This window comes from Coregonus clupeaformis, chromosome 23 (genome assembly GCF_020615455.1).
Source record: "Coregonus clupeaformis isolate EN_2021a chromosome 23, ASM2061545v1, whole genome shotgun sequence".
In the NCBI taxonomy this organism is placed as follows: Eukaryota; Metazoa; Chordata; class Actinopteri; order Salmoniformes; family Salmonidae; genus Coregonus; species Coregonus clupeaformis.
Genome location: NC_059214.1, coordinates 52059703 through 52073408, shown reverse-complemented (window position 1 = coordinate 52073408; position 13706 = coordinate 52059703). Strand labels below are relative to the sequence as shown.

General features: G+C 48.5%; 1 protein-coding gene across 1 annotated transcript in view; it reads left to right on the top strand.

Annotated features, from left to right (window-relative positions):
- LOC121536166 (tubulin polyglutamylase TTLL4) overlaps positions 1 to 13706 on the top strand; it is a 42268-nt gene that overhangs the window by 18144 nt on the left and 10418 nt on the right. The window contains exons 9-13 of the mRNA XM_045206475.1: positions 28 to 110; positions 335 to 463; positions 1176 to 1298; positions 1763 to 1861; positions 12952 to 13086. Coding sequence (XP_045062410.1) covers positions 28 to 110; positions 335 to 463; positions 1176 to 1298; positions 1763 to 1861; positions 12952 to 13086 — 569 coding nt within the window. The remainder of the gene's footprint in view (positions 1 to 27; positions 111 to 334; positions 464 to 1175; positions 1299 to 1762; positions 1862 to 12951; positions 13087 to 13706) is intronic.

Below are 13706 nucleotides of genomic sequence, written 5' to 3'. Positions count from 1 at the left end.
ATCCTTATTTCCATCTCTCTCCTGTAGCCTGCGTCTGCTCGGGGGATTGGAATCCAGGTCATTCACAAGTGGAGTCAGATGCCGTGCAAGAGACCACTACTGGTGCAGAAGTACGTAAGCTGCCTGCGAATGATGCACTTCTCCTGGTGGTGTGATTTTAGCCTGGTCCCAGATCTGTTTGTGTTGTCTTGCCCATCTCATGACCATAGGAGTTTGTCAAGACTGCACAAACAGATCTGAGACCAGGCAGTCTAGTGTGATTGGATCATGATGACAACATACCATAATTTCAGGATTGTCTCTGAGTCTGAACGTAGTGTGTGTTATCTCTCAGGTATCTCCACAAGCCCTACCTCATCAGTGGGAATAAGTTTGACCTACGTATCTATGTGTACGTGTCATCTTACGACCCGCTCCGGGTTTACATCTTCCAAGACGGACTTGTCCGCTTCGCCAGCTGCAAGTAAGTCACCTGTTTTAATAACTCACCTGTTACCTGTTTCATTAAGTCACCTGTTACCTGTTTCATTAAGGCACCTGTTGTATTCAGTGACCTGTTACCTGTTTCATTAAGGCACCTGTTTTATTCAGTCACCCGTTGTGTTCAGTCACCCGTTGTGTTCAGTCACCCGTTGTGTTCAGTCACCCGTTGTGTTCAGTCACCCGTTGTGTTCAGTCACCCGTTGTGTTCAGTCACCCGTTTCAGTTATATATCTCAGTTTTTGAAAGATTTCCTTGAAGCCTGCAGGTATAAGGCTTTATAGCATGTTATGAGCTTTTATAATGGCTTTATACTGTGTGTCTCTGGCAACATTTTCTCATATATTCATTATAATGAGTGCTCACTGTGACGGGGGCTCACTGTGACGGGGGCTCACTGTGACAGGGGCTCACTGTGACGGGGGCTCACTGTGACGGGGGCTCACTGTGACGGGGGCTCACTGTGACGGGGCTCACTGTGACAGGGGCTCACTGTGACGGGGGCTCACTGTGACGGGGGCTCACTGTGACGGGGGCTCACTGTGACGGGGGCTCACTGTGACGGGGGCTCACTGTGACGGGGGCTCACTGTGACGGGGGCTCACTGTGACGGGGGCTCACTGTGACAGGGGCTCACTGTGACAGGGGCTCACTGTGACCGGGGGCTCACTGTGTTTGTTTGTTTTCCTCTGTAGATATTCCTCTTCCATGAAAAGCCTTGGCAACAAGTTCATGCACCTCACCAACTACAGCGTGAATAAGAAGAACTCTGAGTATCAGAGCAACGACAGTGACAAGGCCTGCCAGGGGCACAAGTGGTAAAGATGTTTTAATGGATATTACAAACTGGCAGGTTCCAGCCATGAATGCTGATTGGCTGACAGCCGTGGTATATCAGAACGTATACCACGGGTATGACAAAACATTTATTTGTACTGTTCTGATTACGTTCTTAACCAGTTTTATAATAGCAATAAGGCACCTTGGGGGTTTGTGGTATATGGTCAATATACCACGGCTAAGGGCTGTATCCAGGAACTCCGCCATGTGTCGTGCCTAAGAACGTCCCATAGCCGTGGTATATTGGCTATATACCACAAACCCCAGAGGTGCCTTATTGCTTAAATATATGCCATTTGGCAGACTCTTTTGTCCAAAGAGGCTTACATTCATGTGTGCATACATACATGTCACTAGCACATAACAGGGTTTTCATTCTATCATTGGACCGCTGGACTAACGTGTGTGTCCGTGTGTGTGTGTGTGTGTGTGTGTGTGGCAGGGCTCTGAAGGCGTTGTGGCATTACCTGGGTTCTAGGGGGGTCAACACTACGCTGATCTGGGAGAAGATCAAGGACATCGTCATGAAGACCATCATTGCGTAAGTCAGAGTTAAATACATCCCTTATTATAGTATATCTATGGTGTAAGTCAGAGTTAAATAAAACAGTATATCTATGGTGTAAGTCAGAGTTAAATAAAACAGTATATCTATGGTGTAAGTCAGAGTTAAATAAAACAGTATATCTTTGGTGTAAGTCAGAGTTAAATAAAACAGTATATCTTTGGTGTAAGTCAGAGTTAAATAAAACAGTATATCTTTGGTGTAAGTCAGAGTTAAATAAAACAGAATATCTATTGTGTAAATCAGAGTTAAATAAAACAGTATATCTATGGTGTAAGTCTTTTTAATGTCCCAGAATAAGTAGGTGTTGCCCAATGACTGTAAAAAGAATGGACAAAGCATCGATCAGGTGACACCATTCATTCCTATGTGAAGACTCAATAGAAGCCAGATGAAGACCGATGGCGTCACATGGAGACATAACATGCACAGTTTGAGCCACTCCAGGAAGTGACGTTGGAGGCTAGCTCAGTGCTGTCATTGTATACAGTCTGTTCCAAAATTTGAGCCACACAAAAGTACGAATGACTACACTACATGACCAAAAGTATGTGGACACCTGCACGTCGAACATCTCATTCCAAAATCCATGATCATTAATATGGAGTTGGTTCCCCCCCTTTGCTGCTATAACAGCCTCCACTCTTCTGGGAAGGCTTTCCACTAGATGTTGGAACATTGCTGCAGGGACTTGCTTCCATTCAGACACGAGCATTAGTGATGTTGGGCGATTAGGCCTGGCTCGCAGTCGGTGTTCCAATTCATCCCAAAGGTGTTCGATGGGGTTGAGGTCAGGGCTCTGTGCAGGCCAGTCAAGTTCTTCCACACCGACCTCGACAAACCATTTATTAATGGACCTCGCTTTGTGCACGGGGGGGATTGTGATGCTGAAACAGGAAAGGTCCTTCCCCAAACTGTTGCCACAAAGTTGGAAGCACAGAATTGTCTAGAACAGGGGTGTCAAACTCATTTTAGCTCAGGGGCCACATGGAGGAAAATCTATTCCCAAGTGGGCCGGACCAGAAAAATCATGGTGTATATATAACTTAAAAACAACAACTTCAGATTGTTTTCTTTGTTTTAATACGATCAACATACAACATAAAGCTGGAGCCTGAGGACAGTGTGTCCAAAATAGTACAAGCACAACATCACTATTAATCATAAAACACGTCAAGTTTATTTGAAAATTCTAAAGAAAAAGAACATCTTTGAACCGCTTCATGTCTGCCACATGTTGGGTCGCGCACACATTTTTCAGACAGGGGAAGTGAGCTGCATCACCACCGGCAAGTTGCGTCTCCCGCAATGACAGCTTCAACTTGAAAGAACGTATGCTGTCATAATACTGCGTGACAACTTTGTTGCGCCCTTGCAGCTGTTTGTTCAAGTTATTCAGGTGCTCTGTAACATCCACCATAAATGCAAGGTCCTGCATCCATTCTGCGGAATGAAATTCTAACACTGGTTTGCCCTTTTCTTCCATGAACTGTTCAATTTCTTCTCGTAAATCAAAGAAACGCCTCAGCACAGCACCTCGGCTTAACCATCTTACCTCAGTGTGGTATGGCAGGGCATAGATGTGGTCTTTCTCTCTGAGAAGGCTGTCAAACTGACGGTGATTCAGGCTTTTGGATCGGATGAAATTAACAGTTTGGATGACCACCTTCATGACGTTATCCATCTTTAATGACTTGCAACACAAAGCCTCCTGGTGCAAAATACAGTGAAAAGTCAAAAAATCACGTCCTCCATTTGCAGATTGCACTTTCTCTCTGAACTTTGTCACAACGCCTGCTTTTTTCCCGATCATTGAGGGCGCACCATCTGTAGCCAGGCTGACAGTGCGGGACCAGTCCACTCCGACCCTGTCCAGCGCGCCGACGAGTGCGGTAAAGTTGTATCTGTCATCGGCACCAACTCCACGAACTCCTTGGTGACGGTCAATGTGTCATCAACTCCGCGGATGAAAATGGCCAGTTGTGCAACATCTGTAATGTCCGTGCTTTCATCAATTGCAACCGAAAACGCAATAAATGACTTTACTTTTTGCTTCAACTGGCTGTCCAAATCCACTGAAAGATCGGAAATCCTGTCTGCAACTGTGTTTCTTGTCAGGCTGATATTTGCAAAAGCCTGCCGCTTTTCAGGGCACACAATCTCCGCTGCCTTCATCATGCATGTTTTTACAAATTCACCCTCACTAAATGGTTTTGAAGCCACTGCAATTTCATTAGCAATGAGGTAGCTAGCTTTCACTGCAGCGTCACTGATGTCTCGGCTGTGAGTGAACACAGACTGCTGTTTCTTCAGACCCGCCAACAGTTCATTCACCTTCTCTCATCTCCGCTGTCCTTGAAAATTGTCATATTTGTCGGCATGAAGACTCACATAGTGGCGACGAAGGTTATATTCTTTCAGCACTGCAACATGCTCTGAACACACCAAACATACAGCTTTCCCATTCAATTCCGTGAATAAATAGGATGACCATTTTTCTTGGAACACTCTGCACTCTGCGTCCACTTTTCTCTTTTTTGACAGAGACATATTGGGGCAATGAGGGTGCCAAAGCACATAATGTTAAAAGTAGAAGCCGTAATAAATATCGCGGGCTAAACAAAGTAGCTCATTGGCTGCACGTGCTTGACCTACTTGCTCTGCCCCGGTATAAACAATTTGCTTGCTTAACACAATTGCTATTGCGCCATCCAGTGGACGCAATTGGAACAGCAGTTTATTTTATTGAAAAATTGCAGCGCATTTTTATACTTTACAAAAGTATTATTATTATTATTTTTTTCAAAATCATCTCGCGGGCCGGATTAAACCCGTTTGCGGGCCTGATCCGGCCCGCGGGCCGGACGTTTGACACCCCTGGTCTAGAATGTCATTGTATGCTGTAGCGTTAAGATTTCCCTTCACTGGAACTAACGGGCCTAGCCCGAACCATTATTCCTCCCCCACCAAACTTTACAGTTGGCACTATGCATTTGGGCAGGTAGCGTTCTCCTGGCATCCGCCAAACTCAGATTCATCCATCGGACTGCCAGATGGTGAAATGTGATTCATCACTCCAGAGAATGTGTTTCCACTGCTCCAGAGTCCAATGGGCTTTACACCACTCCAGCCGACGCTTGGCATTGAGCATGTTGATCTTAGACTTGTGTGCGGCTGCTCGGCCATGGAAACCCATTTAATGAAGCTCCCGATGAACAGTTATTGTGCTGACGTTGCTTCCAGAGGCAGTTTGGAACTCTGTAGTGAGTGTTGCAACCGAGGACAGATTATTTTTCCGTGCTTCAGCCCTCGGCGGTCCCGTTCCGTGAGCTTTTGTGGCCTACCACTTCACGGCTGAGCTGTTGTTGCTCCTAGACTTTTCCACTTCACAATAACAGCACTTATAGTTGACCAGGGCAGCTCTAGCAGGGCAGAAATTTGACAAACTGACTAGTTGGAAAGGTGACAGGATGTGTGCTCGATTTTATACACCTGTCAGCTCCTCCAAAAACAATTGTTCTCAATAAGTGATCTCACCCTGTCTAAAAGGGATCTCACACCGTCTAAAAGGGATCTCACCCTGTCTAAAAGGGATCTCACCCTGTCTAAAAGGGATCTCACCCTGTCTAAAAGTGACCTCACCCTGTCTAAAAGTGACCTCACCCTGTCTAAAAGTGACCTCACCCTGTCTAAAAGTGACCTCACCCTGTCTAAAAGTGACCTCACCCTGTCTAAAAGGGATCTCACACTGTCTAAAAGGGATCTCACCCTGTGACCTCACCCTGTCTAAAAGTGACCTCACCCTGTCTAAAAGTGACCTCACCCTGTCTAAAAGGGATCTCACCCTGTCTAAAAGGGATCTCACCCTGTCTAAAAGGGATCTCACCCTGTCTAAAAGGGATCTCACACTGTCTAAAAGGGATCTCACACTGTCTAAAAGGGATCTCACACTGTCTAAAAGGGATCTCACACTGTCTAAAAGGGATCTCACACTGTCTAAAAGGGATCTCACACTGTCTAAAAGGGATCTCACACTGTCTAAAAGGGATCTCACACCGTCTAAAAGGGATCTCACACCGTCTAAAAGGGATCTCACACTGTCTCGCACCACCAATCCCAATCAAAAAGAGGTTCAGGTATGCAGCAGGGGGTTAGGGTTGGGGGATGCTCTGTCTGTTTCAATAAGCTAGAATCGGCTGTCATTCTTATTTTGGCTTCTAAATCAATGATTTGTTTGCAAGGAGGGACTTTTCAGACGGAAGAAGATTTCAGGTGGATGGTCATGTGACAGGGAGCAGTCCTTTAACTCCAGTTGAAGGCTGACTGATCCATAGAACTTGTTCTGTGTACCGTTTTAAAACAAGGACTGGTGTATTAGAAGTAGGGCTGTCAAACTATTTCAGTAATTAATCGAGTTAATGACATTAGTTAATTGCGATTTAATAAGAAATTGCTCAAATTTGACCCTAAAGAATTTAATTTCCCATTTTTAAAAGCAGTGTATTGAGTTAGAGGCACACTATGCTTTGGTTTTAAGGGACCGAAACACAATGATCAGAATGTTTTAACATTTTCACCATAAACAACACAGTCCCTGTTCAATTCAGCTATTAATGCTCCCAGTGTTTCAGCCTGCTCTCTCTATCAATGTTCACACACACACACACACACACAGCTTTAAGTACTCTTAAAGCTTCAGTCATTCTAAATTAGTGTGACTATAGGAAAAAATAACTGCCTCTCTGGATACAAAGAACAGAGCTTTTAAACTTGTCCAACAATGTTCTGAAAACACTGTAACCATCTGTACTGTTCAGATAACTTTACACACATAGCCCTCCACACCGTGACACCCTCCCACCCGCTCTCACACATCCCTTTTTCACACGCACAATCATCCACAGCCCACTCTCGCGTATGCAGCCTACCTTTTTCACACGCACAGTCATCCACAGCCCACTCTCGCGTATGCAGCCTACCTTTTTCACACGCACAGTCATCCACAGCCCACTCTCGCGTATGCAGCCTACCTTTTTCACACGCACAGTCATCCACAGCCCACTCTCGCATATGCAGCCTACCTTTTCACACGCACAATCATCCACAGCCCACTCTCGCATATGCAGCCTACCTTTTCACACGCACAGTCATCCACAGCCCACTCTCGCGTATGCAGCCTACCTTTTTCACACGCACAGTCATCCACAGCCCACTCTCGCATATGCAGCCTACCTTTTTCACACGCACAATCATCCACAGCCCACTCTCGCATATGCAGCCTACCTTTTTCACACGCACAGTCATCCACAGCCCACTCTCGCGTATGCAGCCTACCTTTTTCACACGCACAGTCATCCACAGCCCACTCTCGCGTATGCAGCCTACCTTTTTCACACGCACAATCATCCACAGCCCACTCTCGCATATGCAGCCTACCTTTTTCACACGCACAGTCATCCACAGCCCACTCTCGCGTATGCAGCCTACCTTTTTCACACGCACAATCATCCACAGCCCACTCTCGCGTATGCAGCCTACCCTTTTCACACGCACAGTCATCCACAGCCCACTCTCGCGTATGCAGCCTACCTTTTTGAAGCATCTCTTTGAGTAACCTTCTGTGTGCATAGCCCAGTGAGTGGGTCAAGTTATCAGGTTGCTAGCTAGCTGGGTAGGTAACGTGACTAGCTAGCTGGGTGGGTAACGTGACTAGCTAGCTGGGTGGGTAACGTGACTAGCTAGCTGGGTAGGTAACGTGACTAGCTAGCTGGGTAGGTAACGTGACTAGCTAGCTGGGTAGGTAACGTGACTAGCTAGCTGGGTAGGTAACGTGACTAGCTAGCTGGGTAGGTAACGTGACTAGCTAGCTGGGTAGGTAACGTGACTAGCTAGCTGGGTAGGTAACGTGACTAGCTAGCTGGGTAGGTAACGTGACTAGCTAGCTGGGTAGGTAACGTGACTAGCTAGCTGGGTAGGTAACGTGACTAGCTAGCTGGGTAGGTAACGTGACTAGCTAGCTGGGTAGGTAACGTGACTAGCTAGCTGGGTAGGTAACGTGACTCGCTAGCTAAACAATGTTTGTTATCAAACCAAAAAAGAATGACAAGCGACGTGCACGAATCCGCAGCAGAAAGAAAAATCAGCTCCGGTAATATTGGTCTTAACTTGAAGATGATTTTGGCTAGAGGAGCCAGTTTGGAAGGGATGTAGCTAGAGGTGCCAGTTTGGAAGGGATGTAGCTAGAGGCACCAGTTTGGAAGGGATGGAGCTAGAGGAGCCAGTTTGGAAGGGATGTGGCTAGAGGAGCCAGTTTGGAAGGGATGGAGCTAGAGGCACCAGTTTGGAAGGGATGTAGCTAGAGGCGCCAGTTTGGAAGGGATGTAGCTAGAGGAGCCAGTTTGGAAGGGATGGAGCTAGAGGCACCAGTTTGGAAGGGATGTAGCTAGAGGCACCAGTTTGGAAGGGATGTAGCTAGAGGCGCCAGTTTGGAAGGGATGTAGCTAGAGGAGCCAGTTTGGAAGGGATGTAGCTAGAGGAGCCAGTTTGGAAGGGATGGTTTGGAAGGGATGTAGCTAGAGGAGCCAGTTTGGAAGGGATGTAGCTAGAGGAGCCAGTTTGGAAGGGATGTAGCTAGAGGTGCCAGTTTGGAAGGGATGTAGCTAGAGGAGCCAGTTTGGAAGGGATGTAGCTAGAGGTGCCAGTTTGGAAGGGATGTAGCTAGAGGAGCCAGTTTGGAAGGGATGTAGCTAGAGGTGCCAGTTTGGAAGGGATGTAGCTAGAGGTGCCAGTTTGGAAGGGATGGTTTGGAAGGGATGTAGCTAGAGGAGCCAGTTTGGAAGGGATGTAGCTAGAGGAGCCAGTTTGGAAGGGATGTAGCTAGAGGTGCCAGTTTGGAAGGGATGTAGCTAGAGGAGCCAGTTTGGAAGGGATGTGGCTAGAGGTGTCAGTTTGGAAGGGATGTAGCTAGAGGAGCCAGTTTGGAAGGGATGTGGCTAGAGGTGCCAGTTTGGAAGGGATGTAGCTAGAGGAGCCAGTTTGGAAGGGATGTGGCTAGAGGTGCCAGTTTGGAAGGGATGTAGCTAGAGGCACCAGTTTGGAAGGGATGTAGCTAGAGGAGCCAGTTTGGAAGGGATGTAGCTAGAGGAGCCAGTTTGGAAGGGATGTGGCTAGAGGTGCCAGTTTGGAAGGGATGTAGCTAGAGGCACCAGTTTGGAAGGGATGTAGCTAGAGGTGCCAGTTTGGAAGGGATGTGGCTAGAGGAGCCAGTTTGGAAGGGATGTAGCTAGAGGAGCCAGTTTGGAAGGGATGTAGCTAGAGGTGCCAGTTTGGAAGGGATGTAGATAGAGGAGCCAGTTTGGAAGGGATGTAGCTAGAGGTGCCAGTTTGGAAGGGATGTAGCTAGAGGAGCCAGTTTGGAAGGGATGTAGCTAGAGGAGCCAGTTTGGAAGGGATGTAGCTAGAGGAGCCAGTTTGGAAGGGATGTAGCTAGAGGAGCCAGTTTGGAAGGGATGTAGCTAGAGGAGCCAGTTTGGAAGGGATGTAGCTAGAGGTGCCAGTTTGGAAGGGATGGTTTGGAAGGGATGTAGCTAGAGGAGCCAGTTTGGAAGGGATGTAGCTAGAGGAGCCAGTTTGGGAGGGATGTGGCTAGAGGAGCCAGTTTGGAAGGGATGGAGCTAGAGGCACCAGTTTGGAAGGGATGTAGCTAGAGGTGCCAGTTTGGAAGGGATGTAGCTAGAGGAGCCAGTTTGGAAGGGATGTAGCTAGAGGAGCCAGTTTGGGAGGGATGTGGCTAGAGGAGCCAGTTTGGAAGGGATGGAGCTAGAGGCACCAGTTTGGAAGGGATGTAGCTAGAGGTGCCAGTTTGGAAGGGATGGAGCTAGAGGTGCCAGTTTGGAAGGGATGTAGCTAGAGGTGCCAGTTTGGAAGGGATGGTTTGGAAGGGATGTAGCTAGAGGAGCCAGTTTGGAAGGGATGTAGCTAGAGGTGCCAGTTTGGAAGGGATGTAGCTAGAGGTGCCAGTTTGGAAGGGATGGTTTGGAAGGGATGTAGCTAGAGGTGCCAGTTTGGAAGGGATGGTTTGGAAGGGATATAGCTAGAGGTGCCAGTTTGGAAGGGATATAGCTAGAGGTGCCAGTTTGGAAGGGATGTGGCTAGAGGCACCAGTTTGGAAGGGATATAGCTAGAGGTGCCAGTTTGGAAGGGATGTGGCTAGAGGAGCCAGTTTGGAAGGGATGGAGCTAGAGGCACCAGTTTGGAAGGGATGTAGCTAGAGGAGCCAGTTTGGAAGGGATGTAGCTAGAGGAGCCAGTTTGGAAGGGATGTAGCTAGAGGAGCCAGTTTGGAAGGGATGTGGCTAGAGGAGCCAGTTTGGAAGGGATGGAGCTAGAGGAGCCAGTTTGGAAGGGATGTGGCTAGAGGTGCCAGTTTGGAAGGGATGTAGCTAGAGGAGCCAGTTTGGAAGGGATGTGGCTAGAGGTGCCAGTTTGGAAGGGATGTAGCTAGAGGAGCCAGTTTGGAAGGGATGTAGCTAGAGGAGCCAGTTTGGAAGGGATGTGGCTAGAGGAGCCAGTTTGGAAGGGATGTAGCTAGAGGAGCCAGTTTGGAAGGGATGTAGCTAGAGGAGCCAGTTTGGAAGGGATGTGGCTAGAGGAGCCAGTTTGGAAGGGATGTAGCTAGAGGAGCCAGTTTGGAAGGGATGTAGCTAGAGGAGCCAGTTTGGAAGGGATGTAGCTAGAGGAGCCAGTTTGGAAGGGATGTGGCTAGAGGAGCCAGTTTGGAAGGGATGGAGCTAGAGGTGCAAGCATTTATACTGAACAAAAATATAAACGCAACATGCAACAATTTCAACAATTTTACTGAGTTACAGTTCAGATAATGAAATCAGTCAATTGAAATAAATAAATTAGGCCCAGATCTATGGATTTCACATGACCGGTCAGGGGCGCAGCCATGGGTGGGTCTGGGAGGGCATAGGGCCCACCCACTGGGGAGCCTGGCCCAGCCAATCAGAATGAGTTTTTCCCCACAAAAGGGCTTTATTACAGACAGAAATACTCCTCAGTTTCATCAGCTGTCCGGGTGGCTGGTCTCAGATGATCCCGCGGGTGAAGAAGCCGGATGTGGCGGTCCTGGGCTGGCGTGGTGACACGTGGTCTGGGGAGGTCCTGGGCTGGCGCGGTGACACGTGGTCTGGGGAGGTCCTGGGCTGGCGTGGTGACACGTGGTCTGGGGAGGTCCTGGGCTGGCGTGGTGACACGTGGTCTGGGGAGGTCCTGGGCTGGCGTGGTGACACGTGGTCTGGGGAGGTCCTGGGCTGGCGTGGTGACACGTGGTCTGGGGAGGTCCTGGGCTGGCGTGGTGACACGTGGTCTGGGGAGGTCCTGGGCTGGGCGTGGTGACACGTGGTCTGGGGAGGTCCTGGGCTGGCGTGGTGACACGTGGTGTGGGGAGGTCCTGGGCTGGCGTGGTGACACGTGGTCTGGGGAGGTCCTGGGCTGGCGTGGTGACACGTGGTCTGGGGAGGTCCTGGGCTGGCGTGGTGACACGTGGTCTGGGGAGGTCCTGGGCTGGCGTGGTGACACGTGGTCTGGGGAGGTCCTGGGCTGGCGTGGTGACACGTGGTCTGGGGAGGTCCTGGGCTGGCGTGGTGACACGTGGTCTGGAGAGGTCCTGGGCTGGCGTGGTGACACGTGGTCTGGGGAGGGCTGGCGTGGTGACACGTGGTCTGGGGAGGTCCTGGGCTGGCGTGGTGACACGTGGTCTGCGGTTGTGAGGCCGGTAGGATGTAGTATAAAATTCTCTAAAACGACTAATGGTAGAGAAATGAACATTCAATTCTCTGGCAACAGCTCTGGTGGACATTCCTGCTGTCAGCATGCCAATTGCACGCTCCCTCAACTTGAGACATCTGTGTTATTGTGTTGTGTGACACAACTGCACATTTTAGAGTGGCCTTTTATTGTCCCCAGCACAAGGTGCACCTGTGTAATGATCATGCTCTTTAATCAGCTTCTTGAAAGGAGACATGCTCACTAACAGGGATGTAAACAAATTTGTGGACACAATTTGAGAGAAATAAGCTTTTTTGTGCGTATGGAACATTTCTGGGATCTTTTCTTTCAGCTCATGAAACATGGGACCAACACTTTTCATTTTGTGTTTATATTTTTGTTCAGTATAGTAGCTGTGGTCCGTGTTGCGGTTAAAAGGGTCCGTGTGGTAACACGTTTACTTAAAATGTTCCGTGCAGTGACGCGTTAACTTTGACAGCCCTAATTAGAAGGAATTATTTGTACCATGATTGTCGTTCCCCCCCCCCCCATTTCCTCATTCACTATAATGGGGGATCCTGTTTTCTGCAAACAATGCCTGCAGTACCGCGGTCTGCCTTGATCTTCCGTGGCTTCAATGAGAGGGCGCAGTCGTTCTCCTCTGGTCATTTATCTAATTCATTAATGCGTATCTTGGAAACCCTTTACTTAAAGCCTGCAGGTATAATGCTCTATAGCTTGTTATAGGCATATATGAGCCTTTATAATGTATTCTAATATGTCTTGTAATATGTTCTCTCTCTATGTATCAGGTCTGACCCGTACGTGCAGTTATATAATGCTCTATAGCTTGTTATAAGCATGTATGAGCCTTTTATAATGTGTTCTAATAATGTTGTGTCTCTCTCTATGTATCAGGTCTGACCCGACGAGTTATATAATGCTCTATAGCTTGTTATAAGCATGTATGAGCCTTTATAATGTGTTCTATGTTCTTATCAGGTCTGACGCAGTATATTCTTATAGCTTGTTATAAGCATGTATGAGCCTTTATATGTGTTCTTTGTTGTGTCTCTCTCGTTCAGGTCTGACCCGACGTGCAGTTATATAATGCTCTATAGCTTGTTATAAGCATGTATGAGCCTTTTATAATGTGTTCTAATAATGTTGTGTCTCTCTCTATGTATCAGGTCTGACCCGTACGTGCAGTTATATAATGCTCTATAGCTTGTTATAAGCATGTATGAGCCTTTTATAATGTGTTCTAATAATGTTGTGTCTCTCTCTATGTATCAGGTCTGACCCGTATGTGAACACGCTGGTCAAGATGCACCTGCGCTGCCCCTACAGCTGTCATGAGCTGTTTGGCTTTGACATCATGCTGGATGAGAACCTCAAGCCTTGGGTGCTGGAGGTCAACATATCACCAAGGTAACAAACAGTCCAGCCTTCAGTACAGACCAGACAGGATTCCCTCCCTGTGGTAGGTAGCCTAGTGGCTAAGGAGTTGGACCTGTGGCCGAAAGGTAGTCGGTTCAAATCCCAAGCCAGGTGCTGGAAAAATAGGCCCTTAACCCCACAACGTGCTCTCCATCCAGGGGCAACGTGCTCTCCATCCAGGGGCAGCGTGTTCTCCATCCAGGGGCAACGTGCTCTCCATCCAGGGGCAGCGTGTTCTCCATCCAGGGGCAACGTGCTCTCCATCCAGGGGCAGCGTGCTCTCCATCCAGGGGCAACGTGCTCTCCATCCAGGGGCAGCGTGCTCTCCATCCAGGGGCAACGTGCTCTCCATCCAGGGGCAGCGTGCTCTCCATCCAGGGGCAGCGTGCTCTCCATCCAGGGGCAGCGTGCTCTCCATCCAGGGGCAGCGTGCTCTCCATCCAGGGGCAACGTGCTCTCCATCCAGGGGCAACGTGCTCTCCATCCAGGGGCAGCGTGCTCTCCATCCAGGGGCAACGTGCTCTCCATCCAGAAAACCTCCAACTAGTTTTCTGAATTTTTTTTTTGGGAATTTTGCATCTCTAGACACTTGTCATGGCAGTGGTATTTGT